The sequence below is a fragment of the Solanum tuberosum genome, unplaced genomic scaffold (assembly GCF_000226075.1).
Source record: "Solanum tuberosum cultivar DM 1-3 516 R44 unplaced genomic scaffold, SolTub_3.0 scf00154, whole genome shotgun sequence".
NCBI classification, from domain to species: domain Eukaryota; kingdom Viridiplantae; phylum Streptophyta; class Magnoliopsida; order Solanales; family Solanaceae; genus Solanum; species Solanum tuberosum.
Genome location: NW_006239079.1, coordinates 364473 through 391525, shown reverse-complemented (window position 1 = coordinate 391525; position 27053 = coordinate 364473). Strand labels below are relative to the sequence as shown.

The following is a 27053-nucleotide window of genomic DNA, read 5'->3' as shown; positions in this document are numbered from 1 at the left end:
ATAATGTTCATTTATGATTATGAATTTTTTTTTTATGTATATATGATAGGTGTTAAAATTTTCTTTGATTTTTTCATGTGTTTACTTCTACATATTTTAATAAAATTTTTGACTTCGTTACTGATAGACCATCTCCCATGATCGATGCCTTGTTTTCATGTCATCCAACTTCTAAGTGACATTGTTTAAACCCTATAAGTGTAATATCAACCATCCCTATAATTGTTTGCTATCTTCACACACAGAGATTTGCTGGTATGCAATTTGTGTGACAGATCTCGATCCATCACAATTCACACATGTTGATGAGTTGGCACATTAACAAAAAACAGTTTTTATCGGCAATTAACAAAGAGTGCTAAAATCTTTATGAGTATAATTAGTTAATTATTATTAGATTCAATATCACTATAAGCTTTAGAAATATTTACAAAAAATGCTAATTGCCACTAAATACTTATATTTAGCAACAATTAAATTATTACCGTTAAACATTAGTTTTGATGTAGTGCGGGCCAGGGAGTTAAGTCAGTCACAAATAACGATGATTAACATTGGTTTTATTTTTTCTACATAAATTATACGACTCACAATTTTTTTAACATATAATACTATTTCATTGTTTTTCCATACGAGACTTTTTTTTGGTCAAGAACTTTATTTTTGAATAAATTAAGTCTCGTATTTGGTTTGTGTAATCGTGTTGGTAGGTAGGGAATATTATTGAAATTATATCATATAGTAATAAATATTTAACATGGAGTGTTTACCCTTCATTCATGATAAAATACAGACTGTTAAATGAGTGAGGGAATATATTATTGGATAGTGAAAGGGTCAAGATGACTTCTAATTCTTAAGAACATATAACGCAAAGAAATTTTGGTACGCTCTTAAAAAAAATTACAAATTGTAACTAGTCGTTATAAAATAACACCATTTCTCATTTAACTATCAAGTTTTGAAATTAAACCTCAACCCCTAGCTATACCTACCCTTTGATATAATTGCCTGAGGAGTGACAGAGTCAGAATTTTTATTAAGGAGTTCAAAATATGAAGAAGTGATTAAACACACGAAGAAGTCTAAGGAGGTTCAACATCTAGTATATATAACATTAAAAAAACCATGTAAATAATAATTTTTCGCGAATGAAGTTCGGATGAACTCTCTTGACCCAACCCGTCACCGCGAATGGCCCTAAGTGGCTAAGTACATCTTATGAGTTATGAGGATTGTTCCTCTAATCCTACCTATCGATTTCATCCGTAAGTCAAGTCATATAACTTGGAAGGGTCGATATAAACACTTTTTCGGCTAAAATAGTCTAATGAGAAATTATCTGTTCACGAGTTAACATTAATTTGAAACCTTAGAGCCAAATTAAAACAATTAATTATGTGTAGTATATCCAAAAGTTTAGAGAAAATAATTGATATGTACTTGTTTGCCCTCCTAACTTGATACGAGAATATACAATACAAGGAGGTTGGTTTGCAACAAATTAGTAATATCTCACTAATAGATTATTTGATCAAATTTTTACTTTTCAAAAAAATACTTTTGCAGAAAAACTATTATTTTAGTTTTCGAAAAGTCAATTTCTACTTCTCTTTATAAACGCTTATTTTCTCTGAAAAGCTCAATCAAACACCTCACTTTTTTTTATAGTGTGTATATGCCAACAAATTATTAGTAATATCTCACTAATAGCATATTTGGTCAAAAATTTACTTTTCAAAAAGATATTTTTGCGGAAAAACTATTATTTTAGTTTTCGAAAAGCCAATTTCTGCTACTCTTCAAAAATACATTATTTTCTCTCAAAAGTTCGATCAAACACCTAGTTTTTATTTTAATAGTGTGTATATGCAAACAAATAGTAAACGGAGTAGGAACTACCGAACTCTTCATCTTACAATATCTTGTGCACCAAATCATGAATAGTGTAATAGTATAAAATCTATTTAGGTAATACATAAATAAATTAAACCACATGTGGGATAAATTCAACGCGTTATTATTTTATAATCTCACCGTTGTTATTTAATTAATAAAACAACCAATATATTGGAAGTAGTGTTGGTAAAGTCCATTTAAACTATCAAAAATATTAGCTATCTTTTTCCTTCGTACTAAAAATAATAATTTGGAAACGTTACTCTCTGCTTTCCCTTTCTTGAAAACACAGTTTCTCTTCTTCTTTTTTTAACCGTGGTGTCTGGACCAGTTTTCGTGCACCTTAACTAATTTCACGGGATACCTACTAGATGTGAAGAATCACCTAATATTTTTTGAAAACCTCAGGATTCTCAACCACTCATCGACCAGAAATTAGTTTCTCTTTATCTATGATTTATCTTCAACATTTGTTATTCACTAATTAATCTGTTTTTTCAAGAGAAATATAATGCATGTTTAGGTGTAACAACAACCTTATTTTTTCGACCAATGAATTTTAGTTTTCTGCACGTGGTATGTAGAAAAATATGCCAATAAAATTCAGCCACTTAAATTTTATGATTATGAAAATAAAGGTTTTAAAAGTTTTATTGAGTTTTATAGGCATTTTAAGTTATGATTTATTCTTCATGGCTGAATATGAAACTATATTGACATGAACGTAATTGGTTTCTAATATTTTTTATTTGGTTTCTAACTATTACACTAACTTTTTTAAGGTTTTAAAATTTATTTTATAACAAGGGTTAGTATCAAAATTTGGACTTTAGTCTATCTTAATATTTGCAATAATGAAAACCACGCAAAATTTGGATTTTTTTATTTTAACCATTTACAGAATTATTAATTAGAACCTGTCAAAGGCTTAATAGTTAATTCTGAATAAATTAGTTAATGTTTTTCTTCTTTAATTTGTTGTTTCTAGAACATAGTGGGGGTGTTAAATTAAAAAAAAATGATTAACGAATTATTGTTGTTTGTTCACTTCAACAAGTAATACACAACTGTAAATATTTTGAAATTTTCTCTAATTATTAAGGATGTTGACTAGCTAGGATTTCTAGTCGGCAAGGAAATATTTCGATCTGTTTTATATTATTTGTCCCCTGTTAATTTAACACTCTTCTTAAAAAAAAAACTTTAATAAGAGGTGTATTTTATTAAATTAATCTTATTAATGATGTTTTGAAATTCAAAATTTGACTATTATTATTTTATATAGTTATTTAATATTAAGTATAGTAAATAAAAAAGTTTCTCTTAATTTATTAAAATGGACGGAAAAATTAAAAATTTATTTTAGACATATGGGACTAGTAAAATGAAATGAGGGGGTAACAAACTTCCTTACGCTTGTTGGGAGCGCCACTCTCAAATGGGCTCTGCTGCATGTAGTTCAGATTTAGTTGAGGCTCCAATGTAGACTTCGCACGCCAAATGAGAAATAAAAAAAAATAAAACTTCCTTATGCTATTTTCATTAGTTAGACTTTTCAAGTTGAGGAAACTTCATAGGATCATCAAAATTATTTAGAAATGATTAGGTTATAAATGGTCTAGTTGAAATTTTCTTAAAGTTGTGAACCAACGTATAGAAAAGAGGAAAGTAGTTGGGAAAATTTCCAGAACAAAAGAATGCCTAAATTTGTGTAGAACCTATAATTAATAAAGTATACAATATTTTCACCGACAATATTAAAATTGTCACATAACAAATTGGTGGGCTCCTAAATTTTATTTTTATGGTTCTTAATGTAATTGAACTCCAAAATATCCGAGAACTTACTATTTAACAATTAAAACACAGTTTAATACACCCAACGATGGATTCATATGTTAAAAATGGGACATCTTGACTTTGTAATCTCTTTCTGAAACTAGATGTATATGTATATATATTTTTAAATTGGTATAATATTATCTGTAATTAGCATCTAATATATATTTTTTCTTGTGGTGTACAAATATTTTAGAAATTTTAGATTCGTCTTTGATTATTCACCCACATGATGATATTAAGGTCTTTAATTAGTTGTTATATAGTTATAAAAAACACCTACTTCTGACTCTGACCCAGACTGCCTGGTAGAGTAACAAAGTTATGAAGAGAGAACATTTATGTTAATGTGTTGTAGTTATTATATAGGTTTTTAAATAATTATTTCCCTGTGAGTTAACTTTTGAAGTTGGACTTGATATCAGATTTTTCACATGATATCAGAATTAAACTCATTCCACTTCTATTGGGGTGAAAGGTGAAGATTTAACTTTATTTTTCAGAAAATCTTAATTAACCTGTCGGTGGATACTCAAATACATATTTATTAACATATCAATAACGTGGTGATTGAATAAAGTGTTTTGAGTAAATCTTATAATTAAGTGAGGACATAATTAAGAAACCGTTATTGGTGTCTGTCAAGTAGGTTTAAGCATGATAAATGACACAAGATTCACTATAGCTAATGACTCATATGTCTCTATACCTAGCCTAGCTTCTCAAAATTCTTTGAGATGGACAATTATTCTATTGATTATACAATATGTGTAAAAGTCAATTAGCTAGATGATGGTAATTGTACTTCATTTCATTTTTCACTTTACCTTTTGTTGATGAATTATTGCATATATTTAGGGGTAGGGATCAAGAGTGTCCATAGGACAGTTCAGTTGGTTATTTAAAGAAATTATACCATCTCAATTTTTCGGATATTTAATAATGTATGACTAAAACTAGATTTTTCATAAACCATCCTAATCATATCAATTTTTCTTTAATATCGGTACAATTCAGTTAATATTCATTTTTTTTACTTTTAAAGTATCACCTTAAAATATACTATTAAAATACTTCTTTGACAAATATGTTCTTGAAGAATCACTTCAATTCTTCACCAAGATGTCAAGAATGTAAAACCTTGTTACGTATTGTTTGATCTTATACATTTAATAGGAGTGCTTGCATAAGTTTTGCTGTATTGTTTGATGAAGTATCTATTATAGTATCTAGGACCTAGGTTACATTTATATTTGAATTTTTTATAAAATATATTATTTTATTAAATGCAACATATTGTTAGTATATAAAATATAATTATATACATGTAAGGTTATTCAATTCTATTAGGAAATTTTACAGTTTTTATTATAAATTAAAAAGACCACTCAATTGTTTGGGATGTTTACACACTTGATTAAAAATCCATGACTTTATTGAAAAAATGATATAATCGGTTCGATATGGTTGGGTTCAGTCGGTTTTTCAAAAATGTTTAGCAGCAATTGAGTTAATGTCATTATATCTGGAGTTGTTAAAGTCTTAAACAGTATTTACATAGAGTGTTGATTACAAATACTCATATTCAATGGTGTAGCCACATGGTGGTCAAGGTGTCCAATTGGACACCCTTCGTCAGGAAAACATACTATATAAACAAGTAAAATGGCACACGAAATGATTAAATAACATATTTTGGAGAAAAAATGATATAAATCGGTTCGATATGGTTGGGTTTAGTCGGTTTTTCAAAAATGTTTAGCAGCAATTGAGTTAATGTCATTATATCTGGAGTTGTTAAAGTCTTAAACGGTATTTACATAGAGTGTTGATTACAAATAGTCATATTCAATGGTGTAGCCACATGGTGGTCAAGGTGTCCAATTGGACACCCTTCGTCGGGAAAACATACTATATATACAAGTAAAATGGTACACAAAATGATTAAATAACATATTTTGGACACCCTTAACATAACAAGCTGTTATAAGTTATAACCCAACAATTTCACCTCCTTCGTATGAGGAAGTACTCGTGTGTTCGAATCTCACTAGTTCTACTTTTTGAAAAGAGCTTTTGTTGTGTTATTTCCACTGCTCATATTATATTATAGTTGCTAAATAAACTATAGCAACAATCATATTATTGTCACTAAATAATTGCCACACAATCCGTTATTAGTGAAATAGTCTCTTTTTAAAAACTTTTTCATTAACTAGTTTTGTTTTTACTAAACATAATTAGTAGAATTTGGTGTCAGCTAATCCTTCCTTTAAATACAAGGTCGGCTAACCTCAACATCAAGTCTTCCTTGTCTCCTCTCTCTTTCTCTCTACACACAGACAAAAGTCATTACCATATAATCTCTGTGTTCTTTCTTAAACATTAGTCACATTAATCCTCAATTAGTTTGATAATTAATTAATAATGGGATGCAAAGTGGCAGCTGAGAAGCCAAAGCAAAAGCACAAGAAGGGATTATGGTCCCCTGATGAAGATGATAGGCTCAAAAATTACATCATTAAACATGGTCATGGCTGTTGGAGCTCTGTTCCCATTAATGCTGGTTAGTTTAAATAATTGATTAATTAATACTTTAATCTTTCTTCATCTCTAATTCAAGTAGATTTATATCTTATAATTTTCTTAGTAGATAGACATAATATTTAGTTTTCTATCTTTACCAAATTCGGATGTCCAAGTTTAAGCGGTCGAATGGTAGAAGAATTTAAGTTATATACAGTGATAATATACGTATATTTTTACTTTTATCAATATAGTTTAATCTGGAAATAAGCAAGCTAGTTGTATTACATCCATGTCAATGACAACAATATATATCATGCTTTTGAGGATTGGTGATGTGAGCATTAATTAATGTTGGGAGTAACTATATACACCAATAATTAACATGGTTAATATTGTTAATCCTTTTTGTCTATTCATGAAACCAAGATTTTTATTCGCCGTAAATTAATAAAAAAAATTATACTATAAAACATGACTTTTTCATTCATTTTTGGGATAATGGTCTGAAAAATACCCCAACTTTGGTCGGATTTGCTGTTGTGATACTAAACTTTCATGAGGACCTATTACCTCCCTAGACTATTTAATACCGTATTTTTCACCTTCTGGACTATTTAATAGTGTATTTTAAAGGTATATATGCGTCCACGTGGACACATTACTATTTATAATTTTGCATTATTTTTTATGTCCACATGGGTATATATATATGTTTAAAATACGGTATTAAATAATCTAGGGAGGTAATAGGTCCTCATGAAAGTTTAGTATCGCAACATTAAATTCGACCAAAGTTAAGGTATTTTTCAAACCCTTATCCCTTCATTTTTCATCAAATCAATTCATTGAAAAAACAAATAGTGAGAAACAGATTTTTGAAATATTAGGAAACCTTCTAAATTTTATGTATGAAAACACTACTATTTTTTTTTTTATCGCCAATTCAATGAAAATATATATGGAAATAGCCAGTGAAAATTTTCAATGAAAGCGATTTTTGATCATCTTTTACTATTATGGATGACTTCAATATTCCAGCTGGGATCAAATTGCCCAAACATGTACGTACCATTGTCTAGTTGACGAATGTACTTGTGTAAAAAAATAAAAAAGTTGTCCCTTTTCTTTAATGAGTAAAACATTTGAAAGTCTGTAATAATACATTAAAAAAAAAAGAACTTCTACAAGTTCATTGGCTGAGGCTTATTTTCGTTATTTTTGGCGCACTACTTGGGAATAAATTTTAGGAACAATAAGTCAACAAACCATACAAATTTTTGTTTATAATTGAAATGAAAAATTCAATACTAACACATAGAGAAAGACAAGTATAATCGTTGACATCAATTTTATTCTTGTTAATAATATATAGTTTACTGTCATTTTTACAGGCTTGCAAAGAAATGGAAAGAGTTGTAGATTAAGGTGGATTAATTACTTAAGGCCTGGCTTAAAAAGAGGGGCATTTAGCTTAGAAGAGGAAGACACAATCTTGACTCTTCATGCCATGTTTGGCAACAAGTAAGAAAACTGTTTCAATTCTGCGTTATCAATCATTTTATTTTAAAGTTTAACGTGTCAGAAATCACACATGATAAGTTTTTTTTTTACACTATCAGGTCATATTCATGTGTAATTAATATATTTTCAACAAATCGACCATAATGTCTAATTACTCTTCTGGAATTCGAAGAGGTAGTAGTCAACTTTGACTATCTAACACCATTTTAAATTAGAAAAATAGTACTACTATATGGTGTCGACTTCAAAATAATACTACTATTCAATAAAAATTCACCTACTAGGCTGCCCATTTAACAAATAATGTTACAATAGTCGGCAGACTCTTTCTAATAAACATGTAACATGACATTTTATTGTCGATTTAACTTATATACACTGGTGATAACGTTATATCTAATTACTTAAGTTTTGTACTAATAGGTGGTCTCAGATTGCACAACACTTGCCTGGAAGAACAGATAACGAGATAAAGAATCACTGGCACTCGTATTTAAAGAAAAGAGTGTCCAAAATGGCAGAAAATGAAGGGCACACTAAATCTGGGAAAACAGATTCTTCACCATCTTTAAAGAAATTGACTCCACAGAATTCTAGTTTGGATTCATTTGAACATATAGAAGGATCATTAGCAGATTCAGATCAATCTGTTTATCCAAGAGAGCCTCAAAAGAGTAACTTACCTAAAGTATTATTCGCGGAATGGCTTTCGTTGGATCAATTTAATGGACAAGATTTTCAAAACTCAGGGAGTTTTGAACCTTCCAAGAGTAACTTTGGGTATAATAATGCAGAGTTACATGACATATTCATGCATAGTTTACCGATGAACAACGATGGTAGTAGTAGCTATGGGAATGGCGTAAATCAAGAGATTCACAATGATATTTTTCCACCACAACTCAAGTTTGAGGATACCATGTCTGGTAACGGATTTGAGGAGTTTATGTCAGGGGAATTCAACATTAACGACGATGTGATGTACATATGATGAGTTCTCTTTTAGAATTTTATACAAAATAGAAGACGTAATAAAGTAGTAACCATACTGTTTGGTTACCTGTTAACGCGCATTTTTACTGTAGATGCCTTCTCCTTTTCTTGTATTTCATGGTGTACAAAGTCTAATTCATTCCATCTGTAATAATAAACTGAGAGTTACATTGCAAACTTGATGATTGTTCCATGTTGAGCACTTAACATAAAGAAACTGGATAACAAAATGACGATCAAACAAGCTGGACGATATATATTTGGAAGAGTATCATAGTTTTTATTGATTTCACAGATGATATTTTGCACAAGGTGCTACAAGTGCCAAGTAGTCTAATAAGTTAACAATTTAAGAATCAATACATTAAGTGATCGATTGATCTACTGGACACATATGAATGAGGCATCAAATCCCAATAATAACAGTATGAACAATTTGTTAGTTGCTTATGTCCACTTTCTTGACTATGGCTTTAGAAAGTACAAAGTTCAGTTCACCATTATCGAAAATCATCTTGGAGGATTAAGCCGGTCCATAGAAGAACAGAAGCAACAACAAGAAGGATTGTAATCGGTGTCCATTTCAGCGCGATGATCTGGATGCCAACGAGTAAAATTAGAACCTTTTTGTTTAGTTGTGTCAAATATAACAAGATTAATTATCATTGATCAATGTTATTACCACATACCTCAAGCCTTTTAGACTCCCAGACTGGAGAAGTACTTATGTGAGCTTCCATCATTCGTTCCATCATTTCTACAAACATTTTGTAATAATCGAATGAATCATATGATATAATTCAACTTAAATGAAACAGAATTTTAGTGTAACCATATGACAAGCTTACCTACTCTTCGCCTTCTCTCTTTTATTAGTGATAATTCCTCTGTCGCGATATCTAATTCCTTTTGACGATGAGCATTTAGTTTAGATAAATTTGCTTGTGTTCTTGTATCCACATATTGCTTCCTAATGTTGCCAATGATAGTATCTGTTAAACAAAGCCAAACATGCAAAAAGGAACAATAGATGTAAGTAAACATAGACCAACTTATTGCCTAAACTTTAGGCTTAAAACAGAGGAATACTCTGTAGTTAACCTAATGCAGCTACTATAAATACTCCCTCCGTTAATTTGTTTGTCTGGTTTTGATTCAGTACGGAGTTTAAAAAAGTAAAGGAGACTTTTTAAACAAACGATATGTAGGATGAACCAAAATGTCTTTTAATCTAGTCAAACAGACTAGAAAGGAAAGTTAGACAAACTTAATTGAAACGGAGGGAGTACTAAACTATGATGAATATTTAGTATATTACCAAGTTTTATGAAGGTATATGGTTTTGTAATTCTGTCAACAAGGCTGCTATCTAATCTTTCAAACTCCTGCTGCAAATCTTGTAGATAATGGAATGCAAGCTTTCTTGGGTACGACGACTCGCATATCGTCAGGTAGCAAATGCCATTCTCAACCATGTAGCTAAATATGAAGTAGCAAAATAAGGACACAATTGTAAAGAGCTAATTGTGGAATGTAAAACTACAACATAGCTAAAGCAAAAGGTGACAAAATAAACTGAAGAACTAAAAGTAACAGAGAAATGATATTATAATTTCTGATAACTGAGAAATCTTCAGGCCTGTTGGTGCATGATTCTAAATAGGTGTTAGAGTGGGTTAGAGTCCCACATCAGTTGGGGAATGGTCCGACAGTCTGTTTATATGAATTTGAGCAATTGTTCCTCGCCTCAAGAAGGAGCTTTTAGGGTTTGAGTTAGGCTCAGGTATCACATTTTTCACAATAGAATGTATAAGGGATCTGCTCTCCACTATCCGTCTAATTCACACATCATATCATGCCCTACTTGTCTACTTCTACCGGTGAGTCAAGACCCTGAGGTATAAGGTTGACTAAGGATGGTCAGTTGAATATCCTTTCGTCGTATAATATACTATGCATACAAAATATTACTTCAGATATAGGTCAAAAATTTCTTTTATAAATTAAATCTTGATATATACCAATTTACTTAAAGTTATTGCTAAAGTGAAAGTGTTTGTAAAATAACCAAATAAAAGAAAGTCACATTCTTGAATCTTGATAGACCATTAAAGAAAGCCATATTAATCTTGGTAAGGTGGATTTCATCCCTAACCAGAGGTCTTGATTTCGAATCCTGAATATGACATTTTCCCTCCTAATATGGAACTTTCAGACACAAATAAATCCAAAGTTAATTGGCTCACCATGCAGGAAACTAAAACAAAACATGCATACAAAATGAGATGTAATTAAAAGTAGATGAAAGAAAAGGATACTTGAAGCAATGGTGATCTACAAGAATGGTCATCTTGGAAGATGGCAAGGCATGTAAAGAAATTTCCTTGAGAATGAACTCAGCTTGTTTCTTGTAAGTTGTTAAAACATCATTATTCTCTTCATGTAATCTTGGACCTTGTGCTAAGGGCATCCCATCACTTACCCTCCCTATAATTGTCACCTTCACCATCCCTTAATTAATAGTAACAAAATACTACTAGAAAGTTCTCCTTTTTCTTTCTCTTTTCTTGTTAGTCTTTTTATCTTTTTCTTTGGCTTTGATTTGTGATATATTTGTGAGAGAATTGTAGGTGGTTTTTGGCAATTAATATGGTCAACATAATTAATGACTTATGGGTTTTATAAGGAGTAAATGGGGTGAAGGAGGAAGGAAATGAGACTAAGAATATTGAAGGGAAAAAAGAACTTGGGAGTGAAGTTATTCTTTGTTGTGATCAAAAGTTGTGTACACGCGGTTAAGGAAAAAGAGCCTAAACAAGTCCCTAGCTAGGGTGGCCAAAAAGTTTACAAGGATCCAAAAGGAACAAAACGAAATGCAGTACTCTCCGTCTCAATTTATATGATATAATTTGATCAAATACAAAAAAAAAAAAAAAAAAAAAAAACAATTATTTAAAACTTGTGATTTATTATATTAAGTCATAGATATTTGTGTAATTATAAATCATTTCAACGAGTATTTTAAGATCAAATGTTGTGTATACGCGGTTAAGGAAAAAAAAGGGTAAACAAGTCCCTAGCTAGGGTGGCCAAAAAGTTTTAGGAGGATCCAAAAGGAACAAAATGAAATATAGTCACTTTATTTAGTTTAGCTCCAATTATAATTATAACTTATATAATATATTTTTTTTTATATAATTTTGAAATACTTAAGTTTTAAAATGTTAAGTTGATTTAATTTATTATGAGACAGAAAGTAAATAGAAATATTGAACAGTTATCCATTACTTTTCTACTCTCTTTTTTTCCTTTATGGACTTGAGGAGAAAATTTGCCACCACTCTTTCAACTCTAAGAAAAATTACTTGTTGACCAAGGTAAAGCCATGACAGTTTATTATTTTCTCCATTAATTTTTATTTAAAATAAAAATAAAATTTTATTTTTAAAATAATGAATATTTAAAAGTGAACGGAAAGAATAGTTAAACGATCTTTCTTCGTATTTGCACTTACATTATAATTGCAAATTTGTTTTGCAAATTAATCCAAATAAAAAAGAGTTGGGGCCCGTGTAACGCGTCGCCACTTTTGGGCCATGGTGGGCTTGACACTTGGCAGGAGCATTCTTAGGGGGGGGGCAAGCTTCGTTAATTGGGAAAATTCGCGGTTAAGTAAATATGTACTAGTTAATTAGCTAATATAGCTATAATTTACATTAATTACATTCCATAACTTACTTTTAGCTATAATTACACTCCTCTCTCTCGTCTCTCTCCTCTCTTCTTCTCGCTTGCCTCTCTCCTCTCCCTGTCCAGTCTCTCTCTCTATTCTCTTCCATCAATATCTCTCTCACTTTATACAAACACAAATTATACAAACATAAATGTATATTTGTGTTTAGGTTTGTATAAAGCGAGAGAGATTGGATATACAAATACATATCTCCACCCTATACCACTTATAATTATACAAATACACAAAAATTCCATATCCATTTCTCTTTTGTTTTTCTCTCTCACTTTATACAAATACAAATTATACAAATACAAATGTTTTAACTCGATTCAATTGTATATGAATTCAATTTGTATGCAGATATACAAATACAATCATTGATACATATACATAGTAGTTACATATATAAAAAAAATAGTAGTTACATATATACAATTATCTAACTGATATACAAATATAATTCACCTCTCTCTACTCTCTACCCCTCTCGCTTGACTCTATCCTCCCTCTCTCAATCTCGCTCGCCACTCTCCTCCTTATAACATGTAACTATGAATCATAATGCAAACTGTAGTTGTGGAGCATAATTAAGCTATTTTTGAGTGGCTATATGTGAAAATTTCCCATTAATAATGTATTTTCTTTCCTGAAACAATATTCTAATTTCCAGCATTTGAGCTTGTGGTTAAAGTTACCTATTAATTCGCGCCAGGAAGTTCTACATTGGGGGTAAAGTGCTCTTTAACAAAGGCGACTCCGTACTCAAGGAACTCGAACCCAAGACTTCTGATTAAGAATGAAGGAGAACTTACCATTCCACCATAACATTTGTTGGTAACGTTACTTATAATTCTTAGGCTGAAAATATTAGGACAATTCCACTCTAATAATTCGTAAATAATGAGTAACAAAATCGCTTTAATATTCATTTAGGTGAAAAAAAATTCTTGCTTTTTTATGAAAATATTTAAAGCATTATAATGAGAGGAATACATGTCAAACCTCAAACTATATTTCCTTTTCAAGTTTTATTTTAAAATTATTTTGTGTAAGCTGAAGAAAGAAAAAAAATGAAAAAACGAAGGATAATCCCTTACTTTTGGATTATTTCTTTTACAAATAAAAAATTGAGAAGGAATCTGAATAAGCACTTTTTTTTTTGGATAAGCAATTGTTAAAGACGTGATTCTTTTAGCGCCTTTATATCCTTTTCCTTTTATTCTTTTTTCTTAACTTAAGCTTTATGTATTATTGTTCCTTTTTCTTTTTTATTTTTCTTTTAGTTAATCGAAAAATTATACATGAATATGGTGCTTTTTTCGATCTACCAATAATTTGAACTTTTATGATCTTTTTCTCTCTTTTTTCCTGTTTGTTTAAGTTTTGATTATGCTTCAAATCATTAAAAAAAAAAAAATTAAATCATCATGTTACTTGAAAACGAACTACAATTAACTTCCCCTTTTTCTTCCCTTTCTTTTCTAGCCATCTCCTCTTTTGTGACTTCAAAGTGTTACTTTTAAGTGTGCATAATAAAATGTTGATGTGTGTGGTGTACCAACACTAGTAAAAGATGTAATGGACAAATTATTCGGTACCTTCTACCTTCCATCAACACTAGTACCAAATACGCAAATGAAAAGATCAATTTATTAGGCTGGTGTCGTATCTAATAAGATTCGAACTTTGGTTTTCCAAGATTGTTACTCTTAACTCTTCGGCCAAAAAGTTATCAAGATTGCCAAAAGAAGGCACGTTCACAGCATGTAGGTCTAATTATTGAAATATATGGATTTTTTCTCTATGAAAATGTATAAAAAGTGGAAGTTTCCATAGAAATTTCCTCTAAACTAGAGCAAAGGTGCATTGCTTTTCTTCCAATTCATGGCTTATTTATACTTGTAAAGTTCAACTTTGGGCCATATTCAATTTTGTAATGCTTTAAACTCTTCTGCAATGTTTTCCTTCCCCTCTTTCTTCATTTTCATTCGTCGAGCATTAAAAATTTTCAGGTTTGGTTCAATAGCCTCCCATTTTACAGGAAGAAAAGATGATGACACAGAGAAGTCTTGGAACTCAGATATGAGGAAACTGGTTCTTAAATATTAGTCTCAGCCCTCGGGATCAGTGGTTGAGCCAGGATTGTCATACCAGGAATTTAAGCATGTGATCTCGCGTCAAGGGGATTCAACAACTTTATATATGTCAAAAGACTATTTTTTTATCCTATTTGTACAGTATATGGATTTAATTGAAGCCCCTTCCTCCAAGCTAGCTCAGGATAGTCAGCAAGTTCTTGTATACACGAAGTCTTAGCTGGATCATTGGAAAAATTACCCCGAGTTTGCAAGGATCAAGGACATTACTATGCCCAGAATATTGAACATAGTTGTATAGAGTTTTAAACTATCAAGTTAATTTGAACTATATCTTATAAGTCTCAAAGTAAATTGCTTTGCAGCTATGCTAAGCTATCCAAAGATTCTCTTTTTATCTCTTTATATGATTGATGCTAACTTGCTTCTTTTCTTAATCCACTCAAGGTTTGGTTTCTGTCTGCATAACTCCTCCTTTGTTCTTGTTTTTGGCTGTTTCGACATGATCATCAAGACAAATTACTCCTTGTGTAGGGTATAAATTGAAGCAAAGTACTAACTTAGTTATTCCAGTCCGTCCACCGGTTGGTAATAGCTAATGAAATGCCATAGAAATGCAATCCTAACCATAAAGGTATAGAGTTGATAGAAAATATGATAATCTATGAGGAGGAAATCGTGGCGTGTACCTGTAATTGCTAAGCACTCAACTTCTTTATAAGATCTAATGCAAGACTAACAAGACTTCCATCATTCTTTTTTAAGTCTGTATGATGCATTTGGAGGACTAGAAACATGTACAGGAGAAACAAGTAGGACTCGTATTAACTTGATCCAAGTAATCGAGACCTTGGAGGGCTACGACTTCACTGAGTCACACAACACTGCATTACTTGCCTTATTTCAACATGATTACTGCAGTTGTAAGTTTTTGTAGTAATTGGCACCGCGATGACAGCCACAGCTGTCTTACTAAAAAAAGAGGCTTTCGCCTTTCTGCAAGAGTTGTGTACTAACATGAAGATTTCCTTCAACATTTTTTTTCATACAATCCCACAAAGTTAATTTGTCCAGGTGCTATATACACTGGAAATACATCACTATGCACACGTAACAATAAACAATAAATGGTTCTAAAATACATAATCACACAAATGTAATCTAACAAGAAACAAAATTCCAATTGCACAAACTTTACAAAATGTAACTCCCAATCACTACCGATGCAGACCTGGTGCTTGCTGCTTCAAAATATTCCAAGGATTTTCTTTGGAGCAGTTCCAGTGGCACGGTATTTTGCTGCAAGCTCCTCTGCCTTGAGAAGATCTTCTCCACGTTTAGCTTCAATCATCGCTCTCTTTTCTTCTGCTTCCTTGTGGAGTAGAGCAATTTTGTTTTTCATTTTCTCAGTATATTCTGCCTTCTTTTTCTCCAACTGTTCCTGCTCACAACAAGATATGGAAGATTAATAAAATGGGAACTTGTTGAGAAAATATTCCTCAGTTAAGAATACAAGAAGTTCACAAACGAAACCATCAGAAATATGAGAGAATGGATGTCCTTGTGTTGTTATCGAGATAAGTAGTTAAATCAACAAAAGCATTGGTCTTTATCATCAAAATGATAAGCAAATAGCGTATGTCATACAACTGACTATATCGCACAAATTGAAGAATGGCCACTCACCTCCATCTTTTTGAGCTCAGCCTCTAGGTTAGCTTTCTTGCTGTTCTCCCATGCACCAATTGCAGATACCTTCTTCTGAGCTCTGTCAACAGATTTAAGTTACCACAATCAGTAATACATAACACTTTCATAAACTAAGGCAACGTTTCCCTATAGTTTGCGTAAAAATGTACCCATTACTTTGAAGAGAAAAAGAAAATGACAGAAAAGGTATATGCAGATCCTTAAAATTGGCTGCAGGGCTTTCTCAATGGGATAGATAATATTAGACCATGCAACTCACACTCTATCTATTATGCATATTTTGCAACAAAATATAATTATTTCAAACCGAATGAAGAAGATTGTTAGTGAAGCAAATGAATACATTGTCACAGCCATGTCAATCCATAATCAGCAATTGGCCGCACATACTATCGTTTAGTAATTTACTTATGAAGAAAATTCAAATTACGCTCTCAAGCTTAAGGCAAAAAGGAATGATCAAATGTGCAGATGACATAACCAAGTGAAGCAACCAGGGATAAAGTATCAGTGTCTCATAAAGAGCATACAGTACTTCTGTAATCAACAAGATTTTAATTCTGAGCAAGAAAATGTCAAATTTCTACTAGTGTCCTATTTGCAGTTAACATGATTCATACAATTATCGTTCATTCACAAGAAAAACCAATTCATGTATATGAGTCCCAATACACCAAGCATAAGCATGCATGAGAAATCAGCAGATTGAATACATACTTGTTTTCGGCTTTTGATTTCTCACTTTCCTCCCATGCTTTGATGAGTGATACTCTCTTCTCTGTTGCAACGCGAGCAAGCACAGCATCTGAGGATTATACATCATAATATTTAGTCCATGATCTTTAAGCAGTAAATGAACTAAAAACAACCAAAGAGAAACGAATAATCGTAAGCTACCTCTGTCAATAGATCCCTCTTTTTTCTCATCAGCAGGTTCTGGTGCTTCTGCAAATAACACAAGTAGCACAAAGTTAGTGAGACCATAAAAAATTACAATTTTTTGACAGCACAATCAAAGCTAAGGACTGCAAGAGTAGTGAAACTGGTCAAAATTTTGAAAAACACTCATAATTAGAACTTGTGCATAACAACATGTGTAATCATCTTATATAAAAGTTTAAGCGGTTAGAAAGAGAGCATTCTTTTATTAGTTAATTGCATTCTCAACACGCCACCGATTTCACGATCTCTGCCTGCTCTGATATTATATCGAAGTGTGTAACATCTCGTCCAAAAAGCTTAAGTTGTTAGAGAAAGCACACTTTTATTAGCTAATTGTGTTCTCAACACAACTCCTAACATGAGGTAAAAATAGTGGGGTGCAGCTCTGTTCGCGAGCTGTGAAACCCTAATGGTGTGGGTTCGAATCCCACTGTATTCCCCCTCTCCACAAAAAAAGATGGAAAAAAAACATCAGATAAACAACATGAATTAATCAAAGTGAAATTTTCACAAACATAGAATAAATCTTTTACCAATTTTTTTTCCCTTTTGAAACAGAAATAGATAAAGAAATCAATTGCTTCAACAAAAAAAAAAAAACTTTTCTTTTTTATCTACTGCTGACATGTATACACTTTTTCAATCATACAAAGTCCTGTAACAAAAGAAAACAAATTTTTTCTACACAGGAACAACTTCAATTAAGCAAGGCAACTGAATCTTAATATTTAATAGCTCACTTGAAGTAATTGGTGAGCGTTCGATTCCTCATCTTATAATCCCCTTCCCCTCCCCCAGTTTTCAAAAAAATAAAATTAAAACTAAGCAGGGCAATTCTCTTCATAGTAAACATAAAATTCAAACATATAAAAAAAATCGATAAACACAAAGAGATAAGAGATTATACTAGTTTCAACGACAACTAATGCTTTCGAGTCATCGGGTTTTTCTTTTTCTTCTGCAGGAGGAGGCAGAGCTGGTGTAACTATGGCTTTCTCATCAGCCACCACTTCTTTAGGAGCTTCAACAGGTCCTGGCGCAGGGGGTGCAGGGTCCACAATTTCTACCTTCTTAGCTTCCAATTCTGCCATGGCTACAAACAGAGAATTCTTCAAAGAAGAAGATATTTAGTAGTTGGAGGAAGGTAACTGTCACCCTAATTGATTGGACATACTATATGTAAATGCACCATAGATTATTATAATTTACAAGAGAGAAAGAGGGATAGGACAGATGGGACTATTTTTTAGCTTAGCTGGCTTATCAATTTGTACAGTCTTGCAAAGGGGAAACTCCTTTGGCCAATGGTGAGCTGTCACATGCCATTATACCTTTCACTAACTTTTTTTTCGATTTATCCGATATCCAATATTTATATTGGAGTTTGATTAATATGAACCCATTCGAAAGAAGTGCTCCCTGTCAATTTTTTTGATATTTAGAACTTGAAAGATTTTTAATTAAGTGAGGAACAACCCTATATGTGGCAATACCTCTCACTAACTAAGCTAAAATAGGGTATTCTCTCTATTCCATATTAGTTGATCATTATACTAAAAATAGTTATCTCATATTAGTTGTTTATTTTACTAAATAAAAAAAAACATTTTTTTTCTATTATCTTTGCAATTAGTTCTTTTTTAAAAGTATTCATATATTTTGTAAAATTCCCAAGAAGTTTTTTAAGGGATGAATTAGTAAATTATCTTTTTATTTATGATTTCTAATATATCGTGTAAGATAAAAAGTGATTAACTAATATGTAACGGAGGAAGTAATGATAACAGAGCCGTTGGACTAAAGTATTTTGGGACAAAATAATTCCCTTTAAGCATCATGTTACTTTTGATATACTTGTAAAAATTTATGTGGTCCTAATTAGGTCCAACGTTATTTTTGTTTTCCCATGACCGTTTCATCTGAATAGATCTGAATTATATATCCAAGCAATATTAGAGATTTTATATAATTAGGTTACTTATAATTTAATAACACATAAATTTTCATGATAAATATGGTAGTAGGTAATTGATAAAAAAACAATGATTAATCTGTTATAGCAGATTGAACTATACCAGCAAAATAAATTTTGACTTTTGGGTTCTGGTCATTGTCAATCTTGTTTAGAGATTGAAACTTGTACGTATTGCTCTTTGGTAAATAAAACTTCTTTATTTATCGATAAAAAAAAATATCAAAAAATGCTGATAAAGAAAATAGTTTTTGAAACCCTCTTCTTTCACATTTTATATCGGGATTCCTGGTTGAATGTCCAAGGTGTTCAGTCCAAAATTCAATAAGCAAAAAAGGACAGATTATAGAAAGAGAAAAGAAAAAGTCTAAATGAAAGTTGATACATTAGTATTAGTAAGATACGCAAAATATTGAAAAGATAGAAATTAAATATTGTCATTGTAGGGTCTTTAATAGCATGTGCTAGTAGTTTTTTTAGCGTGAAAAATTATAACTAGTGAAGGAGTTGGTTGGAAGAAAGTGTTAAGCACGACTTCTTCCACAATCCACATGGATCTTATTAATTGATTGCCTCAAGAATGTATACACTCTCAATTCACCTACCAAACAAGGCTTCACTATTCCAAATCTATTCACTGATTTGATATAAAAAAAAAAAAAAGCAAATTACAGAAATCACATATTTTTAAGGTAAAATTATAATTTATTCCTTAAAAGTTTATAATTACAGAAATCCCTCAAACGGATACAATAATATAAGCGCTGATACATTAATTGTTAAGTAAGATACATTACATTTTATACTGATACACTAATCTGATGTTCATTTTATCCATGATACACTAATCTTATTATTTGATTGCCTCAAGAATGTATACACTCTCAATTCACCTACCAAACAAGGCTTCACTATTCCAAATCTATGCACTGATTTGAATAAAAAAAATTTGTGTCTAAATCAACTTTTGAAAGTTTACGATAAATAAGATTTGTTTAAGTGGTTGAGCATTATCATTATTAATTGGTAGATTGAGGATTCGAGACACTGAAAAGTAAATGAAAACACTATTGATTCTCTTTAGAAAGAAAAAAAAGTTAGGAACATATAAGATATCCAACACCACCATAGCTAAAAGACCATATCAATGTGGTATATCCAACATCCCTGCAAGCCCAGACCTTGCAATTATTTGGGATTTCAATATCGGGTGAAACGATGAATTTGAATGGACCAACATGACATCACGTGATTTTTAAAAAACATCAACATAAAATATACTTAAAAATTAGCTCAAAAGATAAATTATTCTAGTTCATATATAGAGAACAGAAAAACAACATTACCACCGATGTGGAATATCCAACAATTATAGGGATTAGTGCGTATTAAAGGGATGTTCATAACGTTGCTTTGTCACTTTAATAAAGCACTCAAATAATTAAGAATCAAATTAGATACTTATTTATTTAGATATATACAAGAAGGAGGTCCCTTGCCGACATTAAATTAATGAGAACGCGAAAAAAAATCAAGGGCTCAATTATTACTTTAATGATACGGTAATTTACAAGAGAGGAAATTAATTAACAACATTCAGAGCTCATAAAAATAAATTCGTCTCTAATTTTGGACGAAATGAGCTGGAGATATATTTATTGGCAAGTCAATCTATGCATAATTCGAATTATTAACTCATTTAAAAAGTTGGCTCAATTTGGACAGTCTATGTGGCTGAAAATCGACCTATAAAAAACTTATCAAAGCAAACAAAAAAAAAATTGAGTTTAGGTATAAGTAAAAGTTTTTGTTAGTCTCATTTTGTAATATTGGGATCATAGAGCAGAGGATTTTCAGAGTTATCGAATTAATCAATGAAAAATGGGTTATAATTGAATTGTTAAAGAATAAATAGGTAAATAAAAATGATTCTAAAAATTAAGTTTGGATTATGATTCAGTATTTCATCAAAATTGATCCACTAATCTTGAATTAACTAAATTAATTGAATATACTACGACCCAACTCGTTAATAGATTTAACTCAACCATTTAAATTTGGTTCAGTACGTCCATTTCATAGTTAAAACTCAAGTCTCAAAGGAAATATTGATCGAAGTGTATTGATAACTTATTTTGAAATCATTGTTTGTAGTGCGTAAATTTTTCAAGTTCTTTCATTTTGGAATAATTTTAGATACTTGGTGTTTGAAGTTTTATATAACTGAAGTTCAACCACATATGATTGACTTTAGACACATATGAATGAAGCTTTATTATTTTTTCATGAACTCTAGTCGTATATGGCAAAGTTTAGTTACTTTTACCTAGAGTTTAGACATTTTTGCCTGAAATTTGTAGACACAAGACATATAACTAAAGTTCAATCATTTTTATCTAAACTTAATACAAGTTAAACAAAGGTGTTCAACCTTGAGATTTTAACAAAAATATATATATCAATCAAATTAACTATAGAAACATAATTTTTTGGGATTTCACCTCAACTCATCCATAATGAAGTCTAGATGTATAATATTGGACTATGAAGGGGCCTAAGTTTTTGTGAGTTGGCAAAACGCAAACAAAACGATAGCTTGTGGCATTAACAAAGTGTCTTTACTTGGCTGAACAATCGAAGGTGTCCGGTCCCCCAAACACACCTGTTTTAATTTTTTCAATTTCTCAGCTGGTGTTCGAAGTTGGCATAGAAATCTTGATTAAATCCAAATTACGACCCGTGGCCTTTAAATTAAAGCAATTTGATCGATTATATTGTTGCTTCTTTGCTGGCCAAATGGATCATTTATTCTCACACTTGACTTTATAATTCTATTCTTCACCAATATCTTATATAAAGGATTATATAACTAAAAGAATATTCGCGATAATAGATCCAGCTTTTAATATTTTATTTTAGGTGAAGGATTATATATTAGTTGGTTTAAAGTTGTGTATGGTGGTCCATAACAGCGTGGAGTCTTCAAATAAAACTTTACAACTTATATCCGCTATAGCCTTTTGAAAACAACATTTATAACTTAGCTTGTAATAATATGAAGTTCTCTATCATTTATTAGTCCACTTTTGACTAGCTTTTCAATCAAATAAGCAAGAGGAGGAGAAGTAAATAACAATTAGAAGTAAATATCAAGAAAATCACTTTTCGATTAATTTGAATCAAGTCATGCAGGACATTAATACTCCTTAGCGTTATTTTTTCAATTCTCAAACTTGAAATTCTCTGATTCAAATTCAAAACCTATAAATGTGAAAATTCTATTTTTATCTCACCACAATCGTTGTTTATAATTTTTTATTTGTATCCTCTCAACTACTTTTTACAAAACCTTTTTTTTAACCAAACACTAAGATATATAGTTTTCTGGTTATTGCGGAAACAGAAAAAACTATTCATCAGACAAGAGGTAGTTGCTCGGATGGTAAACATTCCTCACTTCTAATTTTAAGGTTGTGAGTTCGAGTCAGCAAGGAAGCAAAAAGGTGGGAGCTCTTGGAGAGGGGAAAAAAACTATTCAAAAACTACTTGTGAGTTGTGACTAGCATTTGAAGTTTTTCCGTTTTTTCTAAGAACTTAAAAGAACTCCTTTATTCTTACAAATCTTCAAAAAAATCTTTATATTTATTTTTTAAACAAGATTTTTTTGTAGATTTGAACTCAAAAACTTTCAGTCATTTTTGACATTTCAACCTTAGCAGGGTAAAAGGATATCGTTGCTTATATCACAATCATATTTTGGATCATTTAACATAGAATTTATCAGCCGACAAGGAATTGAATAGACCTTTCTGCCGGGGCCCACGGTGTGAACAAACCGGTTCGAGCTCTAGATATGAAGTATTATCGAGTTCTATAATGTGTGATTCGAATTTAATTGGAATTTTTATTAGTTCCATGCCAACACTGGACATCGAGTGGAAAATAAAAAAAATAAGGAAAAAATGCATATTAATTAACCGTAATTTAAGGATCTAATATTCTCATCTAAAATTTTTGAAACCATCTTTTAACTTTTGACCATATGATGGTTCGAGATTTTTATTTTTATCTTTTATGGAATGATGGAATTAGATTATTTATTTATTAAAAAGAAAAATGTTGAATAGCTCTCAAATATTAGCATTTTTTGCAGCCAACATTTTGTCAATTGAAAATTGAACTTTAAAAAAAAAAAAAAGTTTCTAGGTAGAAAACAATGGGATGCTCAATATTTTTGGTTATGATAGAAGATGAGAAGATACTAGAAGAGATAGGATAACGTTTTTAGAATGTAGACAGAGATAGAAAACTTGTCTCAGACCAACAATTATTTGGTTCCACTAGTGTCACATTCAATATAACTTCACGTCAGCTAGTGCCTAGTAGTTGTATAAAATAAGGCGGAGTCAGAATTTTCATTAAGAAAATATAAGTATTCCAAGTTTTCATGGCGTCCCACAACAATCATCTATACATGAATATTTGGTCCCTCCCATGTACTATATATAATAACATAAACATCAAGATTGTGCTCATCATGATTACTATAGTAGTAAGAACTGAGTCTTACTTTACTTATACAAAGAGGAATATAATGGAAGAGATTAAAACAAGATGATCTAAGTATGAAAGGTAGAGAAGCTTCACGTTAATATAACGCGATATGTAACAATAGGTTACTGGAACTCAAGCGATGGCAGAGTAACTATGATCATCCGCAGTGGGACCCTGAGAAAGAATGGTCAGAAACACAAAGACACCGTACAGAACGGTAGCAATGGCAGTAAAGTTAACTAGGAAGGCTTCGGAACCATATTTAGCCAAGCCATTCACTTCCAGGAATGTGAGCTTCTCAAGGAAGCCTAAACACGCATTGCCAACAGCCACAACATATATAAACATTCCCAAAAGCACATGCCAGGGAAGTGAATCGCGTCTGATTTCAGAACTACCTCCAGGGTAGAAGAACACCACAAATCCATAAATCCACTGCAAATGATATGTCATCGAGTAATGAGAAACAACGCGTGATCATCAAATTTTGTATTAAAACAGATAAAGATTGGTTAAGTGTCCCCTATGAGTATGTAAAGTCTTTTGCAAACTTTTAGTATATTTTGAAAACCCCACCCAAAGTAACCACACATATGCATACAAAGTGAGGCTCTAGAATCCACTCCGGGTCGGAGGAGCAACTAGTCAAACTTGTTGAAGTTCAATATGCATCATCAACTGGACAAGAAAGATAGGGTCGAATATGTCGAGTTAGAGCACGGATTTCCATTCTTCTCTTACAATTCCTCCACATGTTCACCAGTAGGTACGTTAAGACAAATAAACGATTAGATATGATAGATCAGGAGATCCAAGCAAGAAGAAATGAACATTGTGCTCGCCATGAAAGTGCCTTAGACGTGGGCTCTGACACAAAGTTTTGAAGGTTGACATCTAAGTAGTGTGTTTCCTTGTCGTAAACAGCTATAGTATCATTTATTTGTGTATAGTTCATCAAGAAACATAAATTGAACCTACTTGGAACTTCATCTCAAGACAATTTACGAGCGTCAAACTATTATTCCTTCACTCTTCAATTAGATAAAAGGAGTCATAATGGGAAATACCTGAATGCCATAAAGAGTAATAACTCCTATTCCAATCCAGGAATGTAAACTGTACATGTTGGGGATGTTGGTTTCATTGTGGTTTTTGAATGCGGTATAGATTCCAATTATTCCAAGTATGAGGGCGATAGCATGTAAAACTAGATGTATTTTTTTCTTCACCTGCTTCTCCAGGGGGAAAGATTTGTAACTTATGATGGCTGTAAATTTTGGATTGACAAGGCATTAATAATCAGATGGCATAATAAAGAAGAAAAAGGAAAGATGTTATGAGAGCGTAGAGAATAGTATGCAGAAAGTTAAACTCAACTGCATTTTGTTGTTATGTTTTTGGTGCAATCAATTATACTCAAATGAAACTGTCTCTATAATTGATGTTCTAGATTCAATTTAGATTTAGAATAGTGGAGTTTTTGGAGTTCATCTGTATATAAGGTTTAGTACTGCCCATGTACTATTGTGTTATAATACAAAGTTACCAAGTTTCAAAAAAAAGAAAAAGGAAAGATGTCTATAAACATCTCGATTACCTTCTCCGCCGAGAATAATGAAGCCAATAAGCATAAGTACAGGATGAATCTGGAAAACAAGAACCAGAGAGAAAAGATGAAGATAATACATTCATGAAAATACCATAATCGGAAAAGACGATGCTTTAAGCAGCAGTATAAGTAGTACTAAATAAAGTAGACAAAACTGCTGTCTAAGATATCTGGAAATGATAGTTGAGATTGTACTCGCTGAATCTGTAACACGAAAGTCTCATAATCTAATTTTCTTTGTGGAAGTAATTCAATAACATTATTGTAAAATTTAATCTAGCAATATTGTGCAACTACAAATTATCCACCACTATTGTAGGGACTCTTCAAAATTGTTGCCGCAACCGTGTCTGATTCTTCAAAATGCACTACTTTTGGAGTACCCGACACGCACCCGTAGACATTTTTGAAGAGTCCGAGCAACACAGGTAGGAGGTACACAGGACAAATAGTCTTCATTCTCTTGTATTTCTGCAGTCATAAGGTTCCCCCAAGAGCATTGAGTGTTAAGTATGTCTAACACTGGAACAATAAACCCTCTGATTTCCCTACATTTTGGATCAATTAATGATTTGCAAAATTATATCAGAAACAACCTCTATACCTAACAAGGTAAGAGCTAAGGTCTGCGTACACTCTACCCTCCCCAGACTCGTGGGATCACAATGAATATGTTGTTGTAACAAACTCTCTAATTTCCATAACAAATGATCACTACTTCTATGGTGTTGGACCACTGAAAGCATCATGATGAATCAGACCTAAGTTGTGCGGACTGTTCACTTACATTGCCACACCCATGTCAGATTCTTCAAAAATACACTACTTTTGGAGAATCTAACACGCACCCCAGACTTCTTTGAAGAGTCCGAGCAACATAGAATCAGACCACTCATTTGTTCAATCCAGTGTTTCATATTTTAGAGTCAACTTCCTCCTTAACTATAAATTGTATGAATACAACGCAGAGAAGTTGTAGGTAGGTAGGTAACCAAATGTTGGTATAAACCCCAAATAATCAAAATACATAAAAAAAAAAAAAAGAACACCCTCAAAAAAGGAAAAAAGAAGATCATAACATTCAGACTTTTCATAAATCAACAAAAAAAAAAAAACTTCTTTTTGAACAGAGAAGATTTCTCTCAAACTAAAAACTGTAATTTCTAGCTGTAAAAATCTCAAATATGTTAAAAAGTAAAAAATTCATCAGTCACAAATAGAGTTGATAAGTTTGCAAAACCAAATCTTGATTACACCCCACTACAGAACAAATAGAAATTGCCAACAAAAACACAACAAGATGTCAAGTCAAATACTATTCCAAGGAAAAAACAACAACCCCATCAAATTTCAAGAAAAGGGGAAAGGGGGCTTACATTAAAGATGAGATTTTTGTTTTCAGCTTCCCAAGCTAAGCCACCCCTAAAGTGAATAGACCAAACTAAGACCATAATAGCAGCAATTAAGGCAAGAAAATGTGCCCCAAATGAAAAGGGCAGTGCCTTTAGCCCAGTTGCCATCTTCAATCTTCTTCTCTTTGATAATAACAAGTGCAAGTACAGAGCAATGGAGAAAATGTGTTGAGTGTAATCTTAATCTTATCAAGTGAATTTGGGCTATTTTAGATGGAGACAAGGGAGAGAAAAGTCTTTT

At 31.6% G+C, this 27053-nt stretch overlaps 4 protein-coding genes across 4 annotated transcripts; 1 reads left to right on the top strand and 3 right to left on the bottom strand.

Moving 5' to 3' along the window:
* The first annotated feature begins 6041 nt into the window (after positions 1-6041).
* Positions 6042-8958, top strand: LOC102597000 (transcription factor LAF1-like). Its single transcript, XM_006353246.2, has 3 exons — positions 6042-6304; positions 7659-7788; positions 8212-8958. The coding sequence occupies exons 1-3, from the start codon at positions 6166-6168 to the stop codon at positions 8777-8779; spliced, it is 837 nt and encodes a 278-aa protein (XP_006353308.1). The 5' UTR covers positions 6042-6165; the 3' UTR covers positions 8780-8958.
* Positions 8959-9038: 80 nt separating this feature from the next.
* Positions 9039-11472, bottom strand: LOC102596666 (25.3 kDa vesicle transport protein). Its single transcript, XM_006353245.2, has 5 exons — positions 11100-11472; positions 10100-10260; positions 9630-9773; positions 9471-9538; positions 9039-9377 (listed from the first exon to the last, which is right to left on the bottom strand). The coding sequence occupies exons 1-5, from the start codon at positions 11288-11290 to the stop codon at positions 9282-9284; spliced, it is 660 nt and encodes a 219-aa protein (XP_006353307.1). The 5' UTR covers positions 11291-11472; the 3' UTR covers positions 9039-9281.
* A 4134-nt stretch (positions 11473-15606) lies between these two features.
* Positions 15607-18413, bottom strand: LOC102577743 (remorin). The gene is given in 5 exon segments (NM_001288060.1): positions 15607-16054; positions 16300-16381; positions 17041-17128; positions 17221-17268; positions 18173-18413. Coding segments are annotated over 5 exon segments (597 nt in total). The 5' UTR covers positions 18357-18413; the 3' UTR covers positions 15607-15859.
* Positions 18414-23644: 5231 nt separating this feature from the next.
* LOC102596012 (transmembrane ascorbate ferrireductase 1) lies at positions 23645-27053 on the bottom strand. The gene is made up of 4 exons (XM_006353243.2): positions 26777-27053; positions 25389-25437; positions 24859-25058; positions 23645-24226 (listed from the first exon to the last, which is right to left on the bottom strand). Exons 1-4 carry the CDS (start codon positions 26918-26920, stop codon positions 23924-23926), a joined length of 696 nt encoding a protein of 231 aa, XP_006353305.1. The 5' UTR covers positions 26921-27053; the 3' UTR covers positions 23645-23923.